The sequence below is a fragment of the Odocoileus virginianus genome, chromosome 5 (assembly GCF_023699985.2).
Source record: "Odocoileus virginianus isolate 20LAN1187 ecotype Illinois chromosome 5, Ovbor_1.2, whole genome shotgun sequence".
Lineage (NCBI taxonomy): Eukaryota > Metazoa > Chordata > Mammalia > Artiodactyla > Cervidae > Odocoileus > Odocoileus virginianus.
This window is the reverse complement of record NC_069678.1, coordinates 85,925,080-85,947,054: the sequence shown is the minus strand read 5'-3', so window position 1 is coordinate 85,947,054 and position 21,975 is coordinate 85,925,080. Positions and strand designations below refer to the sequence as shown.

At 40.1% G+C, this 21,975-nt stretch overlaps 1 protein-coding gene across 5 annotated transcripts; it reads left to right on the top strand.

Moving 5' to 3' along the window:
- Positions 1-3,557: 3,557 nt before the first annotated feature.
- ZFP69 (ZFP69 zinc finger protein) lies at positions 3,558-21,071 on the top strand. 5 transcript variants are annotated; one of them, XM_070468355.1, is made up of 7 exons: positions 3,558-4,210; positions 5,177-5,259; positions 5,430-5,897; positions 7,225-7,310; positions 15,315-15,441; positions 15,788-15,886; positions 19,693-21,071. In XM_070468355.1, exons 3-7 carry the CDS (start codon positions 5,771-5,773, stop codon positions 20,826-20,828), a joined length of 1,575 nt encoding a protein of 524 aa, XP_070324456.1. In that variant the 5' UTR covers positions 3,558-4,210; positions 5,177-5,259; positions 5,430-5,770; the 3' UTR covers positions 20,829-21,071. The 5 variants fall into 5 exon arrangements, with proteins under 5 accessions (XP_070324456.1, XP_020749745.2, XP_020749742.2 ...); XM_020894086.2 differs by lacking the exon at positions 5,177-5,259 and having other exon boundaries at positions 15,791-15,886; XM_020894083.2 differs by lacking the exon at positions 5,177-5,259.
- Positions 21,072-21,975: the final 904 nt, after the last annotated feature.

The window sequence follows — 21,975 nt, the reverse complement described above, 5'->3', positions numbered from 1 at the left end:
AATTGGCAAATGTTTTCTGTAAAGGGCCACATAATAAACATGTTAGGTGTTGTAGGCCATATGACCTCTGTCAGAACTACTCAACTCTTATCATTTTAGTGCAGGAGCATCCAGAGACAATATATGGGTATCTCATCTGTGGCACTGCTAATGTTTTGGGATACTTTGTTGTAGGTGGCTGTCCTGCTTTGTAGGATGTTTAGCAGCATCCCTGGCCACTGAATGCCAGAATTCCCCCTTCCACTGTGACAACCAGAAATTTCCCCAGACCTGGGGAGGGCAAGATAATTCCTAGTTGGGAACCACTGACATGAATGAATTGCTATAACTCTGCTCCAATCAACTTTATTTAAAACACAAGTGTTGGTTTGCATTTAGCCCAAGGATTGTAATTTGCCCATTCCACTATGTAAAATGAATATATGTATAATGATTAATACTGACACCAGACTACCATTTAGTGTCATATTTGTATGTTCAGTTATATCTATGCCGAAAGTCTTATTTCCTTATCAATCCTTTGGTATTTTGTTGCAAAAAGGTTTTTTAAAATCACAATTGTAATGCTGTTGTGGAAGCCTAGGAATTATTTATGGAGATATTTATGTAGACTTTAGTTCATAATGATGTTTTTTTTTTTATTCATCCACAAGTGCTTTGGGATGTATCTCTAAAAGATAACCACCACTCTTTTAAGACTTAACTGCAATGCCATTATTACACCTAAGAAAATTAGACCATAATTCCTAATACATATTGATGTCTTTTGAAGATAGATATATTAATATTGGTGGATGCCATTTTAATTGTCTTTTACTTTCCAATTGCCAAATGTATGGCATTAAATTAAAAAATGTGTTGTCTTTTGAGCGAGAAGGTCTTTGAAACAGCTCTTAGAAAAACACATTTAGGGACCCCCACCAAAGAGGACCAGGGAGACGGTGACTGCAGGGGCCAATTTGAGGCAGGGAAGTGTGAGAGGGGAAGTGGAGGAATTGATTTATAGTACTTCATTGTCTATAAATACTGCATCCTTTCAAACATCCGTGGAGATTGGTCAAGTTCAGCTTCTTACTCTTAAATGGCAGTTCAAAACAATTTAACTGCCTGAACATTGTGTGAAATATCAAAAGTAAAGCTGTTAATCCAGAATATATTCCATTATCTCTAGATATTTTATATTAGTATATTTACCTGAAAAAAACTGGCTTCTAACTCATAAGTCCTGTATGACTTTGATGGGCAGAAGGACAGAGTGAGGGTGCTCACTTTGCCTCATATATGTTCTTCCATGTTTCTGTGGTCTTAGATTTCCCAAGAATTTGGCGTGTTTTGATTGCTTCCTTTCGTGAAAAGCACAACCATCACTTTTCTTTATCTACAATCTGTGTCTCAGTGATCTTACATGGTCTCCTGGCTTAAAACAACATCTCTGTTGGTATTTTATGGTTGTATCAACTGCCAAATTCATGTCTCCAGCCAAGACCTCCATTCTGAACTATAGCCTATTCCTGCTACTGGGCCTTTACACTAGCTGTTCCTTCAGACATCCTACCCTTCCTTCCTCACTTTTGCTCAAATGTTACCTTTTCACTGAAGCCTGTTCTGACCATGCTACTTAATATTACAACCTTTTCCTTGCCCCCTAACTTCTGTATTCCCAAATTCCCTTAACGTGTTCTGTTCCTTCTTTGTCCATATCACATCTTACATAACATACTAGATATTGATAATTTACACATTTATTATGCTTATTATTTACTCATATTTTCCCTTAGGAGAATGTAAGCTCCATGAGAGCAGGGATCTGTTTTGTTGACTGGTGCATCACAAGTGCCTGGCATACAGTAGGGACTCAATAAATACTTGCTGAATTATTTTGATTTGAACTGAATTGAACTGGGTATCTATGACAATAGAGAAACGCCATTCCTATACTTTCTCACCTAGCTTTTATAGGTGAGGAAATCTTGTTTCCTTTTTTTTTTTAACACAAATTTTTATTTTATTTTTTTAATATTTATTTTTATTTGTTTGTTTGGCTGGCCAGGTCTTAGTTGCAGCACACAGGATATTTAGTTGTGCAATACAAACTCTAGTTTTGTCATGTGGGATCTAGGTCCCTGACCACGGATCAAACCTGGGCCCCCTGCATTGAGAGGGCAGAGTCTTAGACACTGGACCACCTGGGAAGTCCCTCCTTTTTTTGTTTACAAATGGTTCAGAATTTATAAGCTTTTAAGAATGGTCAATCATAACAGACATACTTTTAAGATGGGTTATTTTTTAAGTTAATTTGTTTAAAATGCAATTAACTAGGGCTGATTAACTATGTGAGTTTCTCTTTATTTTGTAAACATGAGTTTACATTACCACCTTTCCTCATCCAAAAGAGACTAGAGTTTATCCTCTGGAGAAGGACAAGTTGCTCTGGAATCAGGCACACCAGACGCAGTACCTGAAAGAGGTTAGGAAGTAACTCAAAATACAGGAAACAATCTTTTCAGTGATGACTAGATTAAAAGTCATAAACAAGTCATTAACAAGTCATCAGTTCAGTTCAGTCCCTCAGTCGTGTCCAACTCTTTGCGACCCCATGAATTGCAGCACGCCAGGCCTCCCTGTCAATCACCAACTCCCGGAGTTTACTCAAACTCATGCCCATCGAGTCGGTGATGCCATCCAGCCATCTCATCCTCTGTCATCCCCTTCTGCCTCCTGTCGCCAATCCCTCACAGCATCAGGGTCTTTTCCAATGAGTCAACTCTTCGCACCAGGTGGCCAAATTATTGGAGTTTCAGTTTCAGAATCAGTCCTTCAATGAACACCCAGGACTGATCTCCTTTAGGATGGACTGGTTGGATCTCCTTGCAGTCCAAGGGACTCTCAAGAGTCTTCACCAACACCACAGTTCAAAAGCATCAATTTTTTGGCGCTCAGCTTTCTTCACAGTCCAGCTCTCACATCTGCTATAACAAGTCATAGCAGAAGGTAAAGGCCCTGCTCATTGAAATTATTCCTTAGATATGTGTCTTAACTATCTACAGTCAGCCAGAGGGCAGAAGGTTTCCTGTTTGTCTCCATCCTGAATTCACCTCAGGGTACACCATTCGTGAGGTCTGCAGTGGCTGATGCCTTGATAGTGGGCAATTCACTGGGTGGCAGAGAGCATTACCTTTCTACATTATTATTATTATCTATTTAATTTTCCCAGAATTAAGATCCAAGAAAGCAGGGATTGAGTTTTGATAACTGGTATTTCCCCAGAGCCTGTAACAATGTGTGAACAGACCTAGGGATTCAGAAGATAGTTGAATAAATGAATGAAGGACAAAGAAAGGGCTTTCGCAGGGGAAGAGCTGGGCCGGTTACCTAGTCTCTTGGGACCGCTGTCAGGAAACGCGGGCGGTTCGCCTGGGTGGCCGCTGCCCAGGGTCTGGCAGTCGTGGGGGCGGCGTGCCCAGGCGCGCTCCGCAGAATCCGGGTTCCGGATTTTCGGGAGCGCCTGCCTCCCGGGAGAGGGCGAACTCTGGCTGCTCCTGATGGGCGGAGCCGGCGGCGGGGCGTGCCGAGCCGCCGGAAGAGTCGAGGGCACCGGGGTAGATAGCACTGCGGCTGCGTCGGGGGCAGCACCCGGGACCCGCCAGGGCCTGGGCGAAGGCGAACAGGGGCGCGGGCAACGGCGCTTCGCTACTGCGGAGGGGCCGGGACACCCCGGCTGAGGCCCAGGAGGCGGGGCGCCGGTGGGCCTCGCCACTGCCGCCGGCCTGGCATCAAAGCAGCGGCTGGCGAGCGGTAGCCTAGCCCGGGTCTGTTGAAAGCCGGTTCAGCGTTCCCTTGGCCTTGCAGGTCCCCAAAGCCCTGCTCCCGGGAGTGTGGCTGCGAAAGGACACGTTGGAGGGGCTGTGGGTTTATCTGGTGCCTCAGCACCCGCCCTAGGCCGCCTCTCAGAAATTTGGAAAAGAGCCCTGGTCCGGTGTGGAGACCGATAGTCCTTTGGGCTTCAGAAGGAAGCCTGCGTGAATGTTCAGCGTTTTTTAAAAAAGTCATTGTGTTGGGTGTCGATGTGGTCTGTCTATAAAAGGCTGGGGAAGAACAAAATCTCTTACCGGTTCTTCTCTAAAGAGACACCCTCTGGAGCTGAAAACCTCAAGAACCGGCTCTCTCATGTCCCCCATCTCTGGTCCTACCAGCGTCCACAGCCGCTCTGGTGAGTAGCAAGCTACGCTCTCTGTAGTTTCTTAGGTCCGAGAGAGACATTTCTGGGAGTAGTGAGAAGGGGTTACACTCGAAATGAAGCTTCTCTGTCGTTAACCATTTGGGGAATAAGATTGGAAAGTTTCTCCACTTGGGTAACAAACCATTTTACTTTTCATATATTTGGGGGCAGGATATTTTTCATATGCTCCAATACAGCTCCTTTCTCTGCATCAGTCACAGCTGAAAACAAGAAGCCAAACACCCTGCCCCACAAACTTCAAAAAGTTGGGCCAGCTCCCTTTTCAGGGAGCTAGGACTGGGATTGTTCTTGAGGCCCTAATACACTGTACTTAGTCGCTGTAGAGGCACCTGTTCAAATGCCAAGGGCTTCCACGAAAAGATAGGCGGTTTCCAAAATTTCCTGCCAGGAGCAGTTCTGCAATAGTTCTCATTATATTTGAAGTACTATACTTGAGATACTTGAGACTTTAAATTCAGATCTGTAATTGTTTTAAAAATAACTCTAAAAAGTAATGTTGTGGTTGCACATTAAAGCAAAAGGTTTATAATAATGTCTATTAAGGTACTGTATTCCCAACATTGTTACAACCCTACGAAGTACACTTCTTATCTGCATTTTCTAGATGGATGAAATGGAAACTCAGAGAATTGAAGTGTCTTAGAGTTTTTAAGTGTCTGTGTCAGGATTCTAACCTAGGCTATTTGATTTCTAAGCTTGCCCTCTTAACTCCCAAGTCTGTCTGTGCCCAAGCAGAAGATACATGCAGCTTGTTGTTGTTGTTCAGTTGCCAAGTCGTGTCCGACTCTTTGTGACCCCATAGACTGCAGCATGTCAGATCTCTCTGTCCCTCACCATCTCCCAGAGTTTGTCCAAGTTCATGTCCACTGAATCAGTGATGTCATCCAACCGCCTTATCCTCTGTTGTCCTCTTCTTCTGCCTTCAATCTTTCCCAGCATCAGGCTCTTTTCCAAAGAGTCAGCTGTTCGCATCAGGTGGCCAAACTATTGGAGCTTCCAAAGAGGAAAGTCAAGGCAAGGTCTGTGCATGTTTGTGTATCTTTGGTATTTGTGTGTATCTTTGGTATTTGTGTGTATCTGTGCTATTTGTGAAAGTGTGTATGGAACTGGAAATTAGAGCTGCATCCAAAGCGTAGATTATACTTATTTTCACATTGATGCTAAATCTTTGTTTTTGGATATTTTGCAGTTTTAAGTATGTTTCTGCAAGTTCTGGAGTTCTATCTGTATGATCGGTTTTCTGGATCCCTCCTCCCTGCCTTTTGCTTCTCTAGAAGATTATGAAGAGGCATAGACTCAGACCTACTCAACCAGCCAACCTGCAAGCAGGCAGGACTTACTTTTAGAGAGGAATCAGTTTTTCAGAGCTGTGAGAGCCACATCAGCCTCCAGGAGCCCCTAAGCACACACAAGAATACTGAGGGCAGGAGACTGTGATCACAGGAGGACCACGCAACTGTGAGGCATCTCAGCAGAGGCTCTGGCCGTTTCCTCACCAGAAGTGGACGAGGTCAGTCAGGAGGCATCATCATGCTGCAGCAGCTCCTGATCACCCTGCCCACCGAGGCCAGCACATGGGTGAAGTTGCACCATCCAGAGAAGGCCAAAGAGGGGGCGCCCCTGTGGGAGGATGTGACCAAGATGTTTGAAGGAGGAGGTGAGAGTAGGCTGATGGATGGGGGGATGGAGGAGGAAGAAGGGTTCTCAATCTGCTTGGGAAAAATAGGTACACACATCACTGAGGTGGTCTCTGGCAGAGAAAATTGGGAGAGAGTAGGTCCTTGGGGCTTGTGCTTGTGGCTTTGGGAAGGAGATAGCTGTGCAAGAAAATGTTAGGCTCTAAGCACAGGGTCCCTGCGAGGTGTGCTCAATGCTGCTCCCATCTGTCCTCCAATAAGCACAGGACAGGAAGACAGAATTCAGGGTGTTCCCCACCAGCAGCTGTATAAGTGTTATTTACAGACATCAGAGTCAAAGGTTTCTACCCCCTTAAGCCCTTCAGTGGTTTTCCTTTATTAGTCCCAGTCAGTTTACTGCCATACCAATGCTTTTTCTTTCTTTTCATCTCCTGCTAGGAGGAAGGAATGACATTCTTGGTTACTCTCACTTTACCTTGAACTGTTTTGAGTTCAGTGGGAAACATGTCCAAGGTTACACAGTATTTGCTGGCCAGCTTAGGATAGATGGATGGACAGAGGAATTAGTATATCTCATGGGGTCTCTTAGTTCATCTTTAACACTTCAAAAGTCAGACAGGGACTTTGTTAAGCATCTTGATAGATGGAAAAATGAATAATGATCTCTAATGCTAATTATTAATTGATAGAGATAGACACATACCCGGATGGAAAGAAGAGAAAGTAGCCTAAATACATTTTATGGTAAAGTTCTTTTGGAAGAGACAGGAAAATTCTTCTGGTTGTATTTATCAGAGAAATATTCACAAAGCAGATAGCACTGAATTGAGCCTTAAAAGATGTCTTTGGTTTTTATGGAAGAATTGGGAAAAAATACAAAAGTGGGGACCTTGAAGAGTGGTTCAGAGAATGGAGACTGTTCTAGTCTAACTGAGGGATAAGAATGTGGTCAGTGCATGTGTCCCATAGATAAAGGGTGGTGGTTATAGGAAACTAATGCTGGGAAGATACGCTTCAGGCAGATTGTAGAGTGCCATGAAGTCCGTGGGAAGTGTTTGGATTTTTCTTGCTTGTAAGTGGGGAACCTTTGAGGATTCTGAACAGACGAGTGGCCTTGTAGGTCAATGCTTCTGGATCATCATTGACCATTGGGAAACATTAATACCCCAATCAATTCACCGCAGGTCCTTCTCATTAAGGAGACTCTAGTCTGCTCTTGAGTCGCTCTGAATGTCTCTCTCTGTGAATGTGTTCAAAGAGGGGCTGTATTGAGCAGGACTGCAGGCAGTTTTTCTATTTAATGGGGTAAGGGAAGATGCAAACTTTCTGGCTCTTTTCCTTCCTCAGCTCTGCTATCTCAGGATGCTGATGAGACCCAGGGAGAAAGTTTAAAGGATGAATTAACCCCCGGGACCCCAACAACAGACTCCCAGGTGGGTTGGAGTTTTCTGTCACTTTCTTGACATGCTTTTTAGTTTTTAAGATTATAATTTGCCCTTTTCTGGGGAGTTGGGTATATTAAGGCTAATGAATTTAACTAGGGAACTCAGTGCAAGTTGATCTTGTGCAGAAAACAGGTCCACAGTGGCGGCAGTTTCCCTCCTTTTAGAAAACGTTTCTTCGGACTTCCATGGCAGTCCAGTGGTTACAACTCTGCACTTCCACTGCAGGGAGTGCGGGTTTGATCCCTGGTTGGGGCACTAAGATTCCACATGCTGTGTGGCCAAAAAATATTTTTTAAAAAAATGTTTCTTTCCAGCCAACATCTAATACAAATTTTTGTAGAGAAAGCAAAATGAATGATTTAATTCCAACCCATAAAAACCAACAGGTACCATATGGGATCTAAGATAAACCTCAGTTTTTATTTTATACTAAAAAATGGGTTACATCTGTCACTTCCTGAGGTGGCCCATAGAATAGTGGCATGAGCAGAGGTCAAATAACAGCTAAAGACCTGAGCAGAGAAGAAATGGTCAGGCTATGGAGCACACACATTAGACAGGCTGGGCAGTTACAGCAGGGTATGGGAACATGTCCTCACCACCTGGTAGAAGCACAGGTGAAGTAGAGAAGGAAAACTGTAGAGTAAATGTGAAAGGAAGACTTATTAAAGAGGAGACGTTATCCGAGGACAGAAGAGTTTTAACTGAGAACTTGGGTTCTGGAATTAGATGGTACAGAATTTGAACTTATCTCTGGTATTTACTTGCTCTGTGATTTTTTTTTTTAGGTTTTTTATGATGCCATTTTCTTTAGCTAATTCAGGTGCTAACATCTTTTAGAATTGAAATGCATTCCAGGGCTATTTCCAGTAATATGGAAGAAATAGTAATATTCTAATTATTTGGAGAGTTATCTTATCTCTATATTCCACTTTTATGGAATTCTTACCTCCTGACAGTTAAAATATTGGTGGGATTCTTAGCACTGGAAAGGATTAAATTTCTTTTTTTTTTTTCCATTTATTTTTATTAGTTGGAGGCTAATTACTTTACATCATTGCAGTGGTTTTTGTCATACATTAAAATGAATTAGCCATGGATTTACATGTATTCCCCATCCCAGTCCCCCCTCCCACCTCCCTCTCCACCCAATCCCTCTGGGTCTTCCCAGTGCACCAGGCCCGAGCACTTGTCTCATGCACCCAACCTGGGCTGGTGATCTGTTTCACCCTAGATAATATACATGTTTCAATGCTGTTCTCTTGAAACATCCCACCCTCGCCTTCTCCCAGAGTCTACAAGTCTGTTCTATACATCTGAGTCTCTTTTTCTGTTTTGCATATAGGGTTATCGTTACCATCTTTCTAAATTCCATATATATGTGTTAGTATACTGTAATGGTCTTTATCTTTCTGGCTTACTTCGCTCTGTATAATGGGCTCCAGTTTCATCCATCTCATTAGAACTGATTCAAATGAATTCTTTTTAATGGCTGAGTAATATTCCATGGTGTATATGTACCACAGCTTCCTCATCCATTCGTCTGCTGATGGGCATCTAGGTTGCTTCCATGTCCTGGCTATTATAAACAGTGCTGCGATGAACATTGGGGTGCACGTGTCTCTTTCAGATCTGGTTTCCTTGGTGTGTATGCCCAGAAGTGGGATTGCTGGGTCATATGGCAGTTCTATTTCCAGCTTTTTAAGAAATCTCCACACTGTTTTCCATAGTGGCTGTACTAATTTGCATTCCCACCAACAGTGTAAGAGGGTTCCCTTTTCTCCACACCCTCTCCAGCATTTATTGCTTGTAGACTTTTGGATAGCAGCCATCCTGACTGGCGTATAAGGGTACCTCATTGTGGTTTTGATTTGCATTTCTCTGATAATGAGTGATGTTGAGCATCTTTTCATGTGTTTGTTAGCCATCTGTATGTCTTCCTTGGAGAAATGTCTGTTGAGTTCTTTGGCCCATTTTTTGATTGGGTCATTTATTTTTCTGGAGTTGAGCTGGAGGAGTTGCTTGTATATTTTTGAGATTAATCCTTTGTCTGTTGCTTCATTTGCTATTATTTTCTCCCAATCTGAGGGCTGAGGATTAAATTTCTTAAGATTGAGGTATAATTTATATATAGGAAAAACACTTAAGAAAGTACATGGTTCTATTTTGACATTTATACACCATGTAACCAAGTCAAGATACAGAGCATTTCTGCCTCTCAGAATGTTCACTTGTGCCCCTTCCCAATCAAAACTCTGTTTCGCCCCCAGTAAAAAGAGTACATGGGATTTCTGCTTTATTTCTTATAACTGCATGTAAATCTATGATTAAAATTATCTGATAAATCTGTAATCTCAGAATAAAAACTTTGAGAAAGAATCTGTATGTGGCAGTGGTTAGGTATAATGCTCTACAAATGTCAGGTTAAGTTGATTGATAGGTGTTCAGATCTACATCCTTGATAAATTTTTGTCTACTTGTTCTATCACTTAGTGAGAGGAGTGTTAAAATCTCTAATTATTGTGGTTTTGTTCATATCTCCCTTTAGTTCTGTCATGTCGAATTCTGTTACCAGGCACATAAACACATAGGATTATTGTCTTCTTAATGAGATGACCATTTATCATTAGGAAATGTCTCATCATATTCTTTTTCCTAAGCCCACTTTGTCTGATTTAATGTAACTTATCCAGTGTTTTTAGTTATTGTTGGTATGGTATAGCTTTTTTCATTCTTTTAACTTATTTGTGCCTTTATATTTAAAGTGTGGCCCTTCTTAGATACAGCTGGGCCTTGCTTGCTTAGTCTGTTAACAGTTACATAATCATTGATATGGAGCTTCCCAGGTGGCTCAGTGGGTAAGGAATCGCCTACAGGATTTCCCCGGTGGCCCGGTAGCTAAGACTCCATGCTTCCAATGCAGGATGCCTGGGTTTGATCCCTGCTCAGGGAACTAGATCCCACATGCCACAACTAAAGATACTGCATGCTGCAACAAAGACCCGCTGCAGCCCCAAAAAACCAAAAACAACTCGCCTGCAATGTAGGAGACGCAGGAGACATGGGTTCAGTGTCCTGGGTAGGGAAGATCCCTTGGAGGAGGGCATGGCAACTCACTCCAGTATTCTTGCCTGAAGAATCCCAAGGACAAGAGGAGCCTGGCGGGCTACAGTCCATAGAGTCACAAAGAGTAGTACACAACTGAAGTGACTGAGCGCACAGGCAATCACTGATACGGTAGAATTTAAGTGTATGTTCTTGTCCTTTGTTTGCTGTTTGTCAAACCTATTCTTTCATTTCTTTGTTCCTCCTCTCTGGCCTTCTTTTGGATTGTGCAGTTTTTTAGTATTCTATTTTGTGTCCTCTAATGACTTTTTTTAGCTATACTTTGATTTGTTTTTAGTGGTTGTCCTGGCCATTACAATATGCATTTTAAACATGTCACAGTTGAATTACTATTATACTGTTTCACAAAGAATATGAAAGTCTTATTTTCCCATTTACTCTTCCCACTCTGTGTTTGTTGTCATCATGCTTTTCACTTTACATGTTATATACCCCATAATACATGTCCTTATTTTTGCTTTTAACAGTAAACTGTCTCATAAGAGATTAAGAAAAGGAAAAAAATGAGCCTTTCATATTTGCCCACATATTTACCAGTGCAGGCTTTCCTGGTGGCTCAGACAGTAAAGGATCCACCTACAGTGCAGGAGACCTGGGTTTGATCCCTGGGTCAGGAAGATGCCCTGGAGAAGGAAATGTCAACCTACTCCAGTGTTCTTGCCTGGAGAATTCCAAGGACAGAGGAGCCTGGTAAGCTCCAGTCCATAGGGGTCACAAAGAGTCAGACACGACTAAGTGACTTTCTTTCACTTTACCAGTTGGAGCACTTTTCAGTCCTTCCTTTAGGTTCTAAGTTTCTGACATCATTTCCCTTCAGCCTGAAGAACATCATTTAGCATTTCCTGTTGTGTGGGTCTTCAGATGACGAATCCTCACAGCTTTGGTGATCTAGAAATGTCTTTATATGATCTTCCTATTAGAGGATCTTTTACTGGATATAGAATTCTAGGGTTACCGTTTTTTTTTTTTCTTTTAGGCACTTTAAGGATGTTCCATTGTCTTTTGGCTTATATTGCTTCAGATAAAAAGTGAACTATTTTTCTTATTCTTTCCCCAGATGTGACATGTCTTTTTGTTTATTTTATACTAACTTTTCTGGTGTTCCTGTTCTTCCTTTCCTACTTTCTTTTCACTGCTTTTATAATCTTCCCTTTTATCTTTGCTCTTCAGCAGTTTTTATGATGTGCATAGACATGGTATTCTTTGAATATTTTTTCTTTTGGTGGAGGATTTGCTGCCTTTTGCATTTATGGGTTGATTTTTTTTAATCTAACTTGGAAAATTTTCAGCCTTTATTTCTTCAAATATTCGTTTCTTCTCATTCTTCTTCTGAGATTTTAATTACATGTATATTAGACCATGTGATATTATCCCTTTTTTTTCCTTTTTCTCTCTTGGTGCTTCTATTTGAATACTGTCTATTGACCTGTGTTAAGTTTCACTGATCTTGTCTTCATCAGGGTCCATCTGATGTTAAGCCCATCCAATGGATTTTTCAGATATTGTATTTTTCAGTTGTAGAATTGTCTTTTAGTTCTTTTTTGGCATTTCTGTCTCTCCTCAATTACCCTGACGTTTTGACCTATTCCATCCATATTTTATTGTAAACTCTTCAACATATATTTTAATAATTGCTTTAAATTTCTTGTCTGCTTCTTCCAGTGACTTGGTGACCTAGATCTTTACTTCTTATGTTTTTATTTCTTGATTATAGGTCAGCTTTTCCTCCTTCAGTTGCCTAATAATTTTTTATTATGATTCAGATATTATGTATAAAAGAACAGTGGAGGATGAAATATGCATAGATAGATTCATTTCCCTATCAGCGTGGAAGGACATTGGTACTGAGAATAACTATGATTGCTTCCAGTTTTTTAATGAAACCTCAGATGTGTAGCTTCCTGGCCAAGCATGTGCAATTTCATATTGTTAGAGCAATCGTTGTATCTCTGGGAGTTGCAACTTTCTACAAGTTTGCTTTGGTAAACCAAGAAAGACAGAATAAAGGACAGAAATGGCAAGGACCTAACATAAGCAGAAAAGATTAAGAAGAGGTGGCAAGAATACACAGAAGAACTGTACAAAAAAGATTTAATGACCCAGATAACCATGTTGGTGTGGTCACTCACCTAGAGCCAGATATCTTGGAGTGGGAAGACAAGGCAGCCTTAGGAAGCATTACTACAAACAAAGCTAGTGGAGGTGATAGAATTCCAGTTGAGCTGTTTCAAATCCTAAAAGATGATGCTGTTAAAGTGCTGCACTCAATATGCCAACAAATTTGGAAAACTCAGCAATGGCCACAGGACTGGAAAAGGTCAGTTTTCATTCCAGTCCCAAAGAAAGGCAACACCAAAGAATGTTCAAACTACAGTACAGTTGCGCTCATTTCACATGCTAGCAAGGTAATGCTCAAAATACTTTAAGCTAGGCTTCAACAATATGTGAACTAAGAACTTCCAGATGTTCAAGCTGAATTTAGAAAAGGCAGAGGAACCCCGAGATCAAATTGCCACCACCTGTTGGATCATAGAAACAGCAAGGGAATTAAAAAAAAAAAATCCACTTCTGCTTCATTGACTATGCTAAAGCCTTTGACTGTGTGGATCACAACAAACTCTGGAAAATTTTTAATGAGATGGGAATACCAGACCACTTTACTTGTCTCCTGAAAAACCTGTATGCAGGTCAAAAAGCAAAGTTAGAACTGGACATAGAACAATGGACTGGTTCAAAATTGGGAAAGGAGTATGTCCAGGCTATATATTGTCACCCTACTTATTTAACTTCTATCCAGAGTACATCATGTGAGATGCTGGGCTGGATGAATCACAAGCTGAAATCAAGATTGCCAGGAGAAATATCAACAACCTCAGATATGCAGATGATACCAGCGTAATGGCAGAAAGTGAAGAGGAACTAAAGAGCCTCTTGATGAAGGTGAAAGAGGAGAGTGAAAAAGCTGGCTTAAAACAACATTCAAAATACTAAGATCAGGGCATCCAGTTCCATCACTTCATGGCAAATAGATGGGGGGAAAATGGAAACAGTGGCAGGTTTTATTTCTCCTGCTCCAAAGCAGGGCTCCAAAATCACCGTGAATGGTGACTGCAGCCATGAAATTAAAAGATGCTTGCTCTTTGGAAGAAAAACTGTGACAAACCTATACAGCGTATTAAAAAGCAGAGATATCACTTTGCTGACAAAGGTCCATTTAGTCAAAGCTATGGTTTTTCCAGTTGTGTACAGATGTGAGAGTTGGACCATAAAGAAGGCTGAGCCCCAAAGATGCTTTCAGACTGTGGTGCTGGAGAAGACTCTTGAGAGTCCCTTGGACAGCAAGGAGATCAAACCAGTCAATCCTAAAGGAAATCGACCCTGAATATTCATTGGAAGGACTGATGCTGAAGCTGGAGCTCCAATACTTTGGCCATCTGAGGCAAAGAGCCGATTTATAGAAAAGACCCTGATGCTGGAAAAGATTGAGGGCAGGAGGAGAAGGGGGGCAACAGAGAATGAAATGATTGGATGGCATCACTGACTCAATGGACATGAGTTTGAGCAAACTTCGGAATAGAGTGAAGGACAGGGAAGCCTGGTGTGCTGCAGTCCATGGGGCAGCAGAGTCGGACATGACTTAGTGACTTAACAACAGCAAACAACAAGAATTAAGGCATATACAGATTCTGCAGAAAGTATGGTTCTGTGAAAAATTTTAAGGTGATGAGAAAGGCTGGTATCTTTCAGAGTGCAAAGTGATTTCAGAATGTAAAAAATTTCTTTGGGTTGAGTTGCATGAAATTCATCCCTGACCTGTGTTTGTTAATGAAGCATGAATATCTGGGCTATGGAATAGTTTCTCTTGATAAATAAACAATAAATAAATGTATATATGTACAGATAGATAGATATAGTCTGTTTGTCTATTCTGTTTATTTGCAGAAGACTCTAAGCCTTTTCCTCTTGACTGGTGGTTAAGGTGAGGGACTGATTAATCATATTTTTCCTAGAGCTGTGGCTGAGCTCTGGTGGAGATGCACTTTAGTTTGATTAAATTCACTTTTTTTCTTTTTTTGGTTGCATGGCATGTGGGATCTTAGGTCCCCAACCAGGACTTGAACCCATACCCCCTGCAGTGGAAGTTATGGACCTTCCACCGCCAGGGTCCTTGATTGAGTTCACTTCTGATTAACCCAACTATTAGCACCCCATGCCATCAGTGCTGAGGGGCCAATCCTTTTTTATCTATTCAGTATTTGAGCTAAGGAAGAGCTTGATCACAGTTCCAAACCATTTTGTTCATCTTGCATTAAATTCCAGCAGGGTCCCAGAATTTCAGCCTTGGAGGAATGCATTGGTCTTTGTGACAGTAAGTGCTGAAAGCCTGTCTCCCTTCCCCTGGGCCCTCTGGTCTCATCTACTTCCACTTGCCTGCCTCAGCAATGCTGGCCACTCTCCTGCTCCTCAGACAAGCCAAGGATACGCAGTCCTCAGGTCCTTTGTTCCTGCCTGGAATACTCTCCCCTCAGATTTCTGTGTGGCTCTTTCCTACTGAGTCATGTCTCTGTTCGAATATCACCCTTTTAGGAAGACTTACCCTAACACCCTACACGAAAGATCTTCCTCATCCTCACTGTGGCTCTCCGTGGTGCCATTATCCTGCTTCATTTTGTTTTTTTCTAAGACACATATAATAACCATCTGTCCTTTCATGTATTGTTTATGATAGTCTCTAGAGAATTACCAAACAGATCCAGAGGAGACTCCCAGTAAAACTAATTTAGAACCTCTCAGAAAACTGTCAGAACATATTGGATCTTGATAGAGGTGGTCTCAGGCTGAAAAGGGATATATTGGATATTCTAGGAACTGTTGACCTTCAAGGACATATCTGTGGACTTCACCCAGGAGGAGTGGGGGCAGCTGGCGCCTGCTCACCGGAATCTGTACCGGGAGGTGATGCTGGAGAACTATGGGAATCTGGTCTCAGTGGGTAAGGACAGGCTACACATACATCCAGAATCCTGCCTATTAACAGGATTAATATTTAGTTTAGTATTAATAATTCCTAAATTATTAAATGCGGTAGATTCCCTGGAGCCTGGCCTTGGGTTCTGTGTTGGAGATGGATGTTTCATACCTTTGAAAATCAAGCCAGAACATATCTGAATCTCTTCCCTTCGGGGAACACTTTACTTTGTAGAGTGAGAATAGGAAAACATGCTCTGGTACCCCTTCCCATCTTCAGAGACCCTAAAAACCTGAGGATTGAAACTGCATCCCAGGGATGGATCTTTGACCTCAACATAATATTCATACCCTTTTTTTCATTCCATAAGCAGGCTGTCAGCTTTCCAAACCTAGTGTGATTTCCCAGTTGGAGAAAGGAGAAGAGCCATGGATGACAGAGAAAGAAGGCCCAGGAGATCCCAGTTCAGGTGAGCCAAGGCAGATGGTGCCTTTTAATATGTAGGCCAGAGTGCCCAGCATCTTCCCAGGCTGCAGAAAGGCTGAGCGGGTGGACAGGCATGCTCTGAACTAGATTTCATTCCTCTGTCTGCAGTCCTTTTCTTCATCTGACCCTGCAGAAGTCTCTGGAGTTGGAGGGAAGATAAGTCTTCTCTTGATTAAGGTTTTCTTTCTTTCTTCAGTATCCTAAAGTCTGCCAATCGAAAGCTCCTTTCCCCATCCTCTGAGATGTACATAGTCTCTTCTCACAGAAAGCAGATCTCTTTTCAAGACTCACTGCATTCTCCAGATCTTTAATCTTCTCTCTTACATCCTATTTCCACTTTTCATCAACTTCGATTTTACAATCTTAACTTTGATTCTCACTCTCCTTTGATGTAAAGTATCCTTATTTATTGTTAACAAATGTTTTATGGAAAATCCTGCTAGAGAAATGACCATGGGATTCCTTCTCATCAAATCCAGTGATCTTTAACAATCTTCTTAAACTTCGCTTTTATTGTGAAATATTTTAGATATTCAGAAAGGCACAGAGAACATTACAATAAATTGCTATGTACTTTCTACCTAGATTAAGAAATAAAACAGAGCTTAAACCACAGTACTCCCATCCTTGTTTGTGAAATAACCAACTCTTCTGACTTTAAACATTGTCATTCCTATATGTGTCTTCATATTTGTATTGTATGTATATATTCCCAAGCAATATATAATATTTTTAAAATTTATTTTTAATTGAAAAATAAATTGTATTTATAATATTGTGTTCATTTCTGCCGTATATCAGCATATATCAGCCATAGGTACACATACATCTCCTCCCTCTTGAACTTCCTGCCCACCTCCCACCCCATCCCACCCTTCCAGGTTGTCACAGAGACCTGGTTCGAGTTCTCTGAGCCGTACAGCAAATTCCCACTGGCCATGTGTTTTGCGTATGGTGGTGTATGTGTTCCCATGCTACTCTCTCCATTCATCCCACCCTCTCCTTCCCCCCACTCACTCATTTCCTTAAGTCTGTTCTCTGTGTCTGCGTCTCCATTGCTGCCCTGACCACAGGTTCATCAGTACCTCTTTCTAGATTCCGTATATACGTGTTAATATACAGTTTTTTTTTTTTCTCTTTTTGACTTCCTTCAGTTTGTATACTAGGCTCTAGGTTCATCTACCTCATTAGCACTGACTCATGTTCCTTTTTATGGCTGAGTAATATTCCATTGTATATATGTACTACAGCTTCTTTATCCATTCATCTGTCGATGGACATCTAGGTTGCTTCCATGTCCTAGCTATAGTAAATAGTGCTTCAATGAACATTGGGGTACGTCTGTCTTTTTCAATTATGGTTTGTCAGGATATATGCCCAGTGGTGGGATTGTTGGGTCATATGGTAGTTTTATTCCTAGTTTTTTAAGGAATCTCCATACTGTCTTGCACAATGGTCATGCAAGAGGTTCCCTTTTCTCCACACCCTCTCCAGAATTTATTGCTTGTAAATTTTTTGATGATAGCCATTCTGACCAGTGTGAGGTGATATATCATTATAGTTTTGATTTGCATTTCTGTAGTAATAAGCAATATTGAGCATCTTTTCATGTGTTTACTAGCCATCTGTATGCCTTCTTTGGAGAAATGTCTATTTAGGTGTTTTTCCCACTTTTTGATTGGGTTGTTTTATTTTTCTGGTATTGAATTGTGTGAGCTGCTTGTATATTTTGGAAATTAATCCTTTATCAGTTGTTTCATTTGCTATTATTTCTCCCATTCTGAGGGTTGTCTTTTCACCTTGTTTATAGTTTCCTTTGCTATGCAAAAATTTTTCAGTTTAATTAGATCCTACTTGTTTATTTTTCTTATTTCTGTTATTCTAGGAGGTGGGTCATAGAGGACCTTGCTGTGACTTATAGCACATAAATTACTACTTATAATACTGCTTTGCATATTCTTATTCTTTAAAAAAATGGTATATGTACTTCTTCCACTTGCTTTTCTTATTCAACACTGTTGATATTTATCCATATTATTCATTCATGTTTATCCATATCATTCATTTCCATTGAATTAATAAAGCACAATTTATCCATTTTTCTGTTGATAAGAAATTTAGGGGTTTCTAAATTTGGGGGTTACAGAGATACTGCAGTAAAACTATATATGTAACTTCTTGTGTAAGTATGTAAGTATATCTCTGAAATATTTGATAGAAGCAGACTTGTTGGGTCATGGAGCAGATGTACCTTTATGTTTCAGGAAATTGTTCTTCAAAGTAGTTGTACCAGTTTGTACTCCCATCTGAGACTTTTGAGAGGTTCCAGAACTCAGCATCTTTGTCAGCCCTTGGTGTTGTCAAACTTTCACATTTTTATAAATTCAGTGGTTGAATATGGTGTCTTGTTTTTTTCATTTTCATGATTACTAATAAGAGGGAGCATGTTTTTCATGTTTGTTAGCCATCCTTCCAGGATTTCTTTTCTGTAAATTACCTATTTATATCCTTTGCAAATCTTCCTATTATTTTTTCCTTATTGATTTATAGAAAAATATATATTATTTTATATCTTTAAAATTTTATTTTTCCATATTTAGGTTTAAATCTACACATTTTATATATAGTGTGAGATGAGGCTCTAGTTTAACTTTTTACATGTGGGTAATCAGCCCAAGAACCATATATTGAATAGTTGATGCTACTTGGTCACCTGCCAAGTTTCTTTATATACCTGAGTCTATTTCTGGCTTTATCTGTCCTGTTCCATTTTTCTATTTTCTATCCCTACTCTAATGTCAGACTGTCTTAATTACTGTATTTCACAGTGAGATTTAATATCTTATTCTTCAAAATTGTCCTGGCTATTGTTAGCCCCTTGCTTTTCCATATGAATTACATAATGAGTGCATCAATTACACACACACAAATTCGCTGGTGGTATTTTGATTGGGATATATTGAATCAATATAGATCAATTTAGGGGGAAATTAATGTTATGATATTGAGTCCTGTTGTCTGGGAATATGGTATATTGTTCCACTTACTGATATTTTCTAATTTTTTAAAATAAATTTTCAGGATTTTCCCCATAAAAGTCTTGTACACATTACACATCTTTTGTCAGACTCATCCTGAAGGACATACATTTTATTGCTATTCTGTTTTTTTATTTTTTAGCCACACTGCATGTCTTGTGGGATTTTAGCTCCCTGATGAGGCACTGAACCCTCACCCTCAGCTGTGAAAGCTTGGAGTCCTAATGACTGGACTGCCGGGGAATTCCCTCAAACCTTTTTCTGAACTAGCTGGAGTGGGAAGAGGGAAATCTTTTTCTCTTTCTGAGAATGTTTTCCAAAAATAGTTATCAGTTAAAAAGACACTGTTAAGACATAGCCCTGAAATATCATTTTTTAGTATTAATAGAAAATTAAAATGTTCAAAATTTTACTCTGTATATAAAATCACACTTTTACCTTGTTCATTGTGTCTCAATTTCCCATTACCTCTCCAGGCTGCATAACCATATTTAAATACACTGAGAATTTCATGGGACTTCCATGGCGCTCCAGTGGTTAAGACTGCATGCTCCCAATGCAGGGGGCACAGATTGGATCTCTGGTCAGGGAATTAAGAACCCACATGCCTCATGCAAAAAATAAATATACTCAAAATTTCATGCACTTCATATGTATTGTTATCTAAATCTGTATTCCATACCCAGTGTAATAATTGATTTCTCAAAGCATAATGAACATGAGTTATTTTCATTTTTTCTGTTTCTTTCAGACTTGAAGAGTAAAACAGAAACCAGTGCGTCAAATGCAAAATATAACATTTTACAAGAACAGTTGTATCATGGTATGATGATGGAAAGGTTCATGAGGGATGATGTCATTTATTCCACATTGAAGAAAGTCTCAAAATATGATGATGAGTTAGAAAGGCACCAGGATCGCCATGGAAGAAATGTGAGACAAACCACTATGACCCATAAGAAGAGAAGCCAAGAAATTTACAAATTTGGCAAAAATATTGTGAGTTCAAATGTTGTTATAGAACAGAGGCTCCGTAAATGTGACACGCCTAGAAAGAGAAACAAATGCAAATCAGATTTGATTAATCATCCAACAAGTTACATAAGAGTAAAAACCTATGAGTGTAATATATGCGAAAAGGTCTTCAAACAACCCATTCACCTTACTGAACACATGAGAATTCATACTGGTGAGAAACCTTTCAGATGTAAGGAATGTGGAAGAGCCTTCAGTCAAAGTGCATCCCTTACCACACACCAGAGAATCCATACTGGTGAGAAGCCCTTTGAATGTGAAGAATGTGGCAAAGCCTTCAGACATCGCTCATCTCTTAATCAGCATCATAGAACCCACACTGGGGAGAAACCCTACATATGTGATAAATGTCAGAAAGCTTTCAGCCAGAACATTAGCTTGATCCAGCATTTGAGAACTCATTCTGGAGAGAAACCCTTTACGTGCAATGAATGTGGGAAAACCTTTAGACAGATTAGACACCTTAGTGAACATATAAGAATTCATACTGGGGAGAAGCCCTATGCATGCACTGCATGTTGTAAAACCTTTAGTCATAGAGCTTATCTAACGCATCACCAGAGAATCCATACTGGGGAGAGACCCTACAAATGTAAAGAATGTGGGAAAGCCTTTAGGCAGAGGATACACCTTAGCAACCATAAAACTGTTCATACAGGAGTAAAAGCATATGAATGCAACCGCTGTGGAAAAGCATACAGGCATGATTCATCCTTTAAGAAACATCAGAGGCATCACACAGGAGAAAAACCTTATGAATGTAATGAATGTGGAAAAGCCTTCAGCTATAATTCATCACTTACACGACACCATGAAATACACAGGAGAAATGTCTTCCAAAATAATATCTGAAAACCGATTATGCAATATGAGAACAAAAGCTAAGTCTAAATCAGTAACTCTGTGCTTTGAATTTCAGGACTCTAAATTTGAGGAATTGACATAATGATGCCAACTTCTAGTTTTGCTCATTGTGTAAATAAACACTACATTGATAACAACTATTTACTAATACCTCCACACAAAGTTACTTAATCGAGAATAAAAGATGACCCTTCAAGTTAAAATCAACAATATAGAAAATTTTGTACATCATTATTTTTATGATTTCATGGTAGATTAATAAATTATTTTTCTTGGGCATTCATAGATACAGACCAGCATTTGGAAACTACTGTTTAAAACATCACCACCCCCCCTAATTTTTTATTTAAAATTTTATTTTTTTAATGGGGAAACCCTTCACATGGTATAAATTTCAAAAGGTATGGTCAGTTGTGTAAGTGAAAAGCCTTCTTTCTCCATCCTCCACAAAAAATTCTACCTACAGGCACCCATTTTTTATAACTCATATTTTGTACACCCTTCTAGAGAGCTTTCTGTTTAAATCCAAGAGAATACAAGCATACATTGTTTTACTTTTAAGCATAAGTGGAAGCTTCCTAGACAAATGCATATTACTTTTATTACTTCACTGTGTATCATGGAGGTTATTCCATATCACTAAACAAAGTGCCTACTTGTTCTTTTTAACAGCTGTATAGTATTCCATGGTTTGAATGTACTTTATTTAGCCATTTCATTGTAGATGACCTTTTGGATTTACAGTCTTTTATTTATATAATTTTGCAATGAATACTCTTACACATTTTTTTTTGTTTGTTTCTCACATATAAGAACATGCAGAGGGTAAATTCCTAGAATGGGAATTTCTGTGCTAAAGGGTATTTGCATTTGTATGATGGATACTGCCAAACTGACCTTCAGAGAGGTTGAACCAATTTATTTTCCTACTAGAAAGATACAGAAGCCATGTGGGAGCCATATATGATACTGAAGCATCTCCAGGAGCCTTATAATCCATTAAAGAAATATCAGTTTATGTCAATAACATAGCCTAGAAGTACAGTCTAAACCCATCCTCCAAAAGAGCAGTACTTGCCATCCCTGGAGTCAGCATTAGCTGCATCTTGTCAAATAGCAGCCAAACCCACCAGTC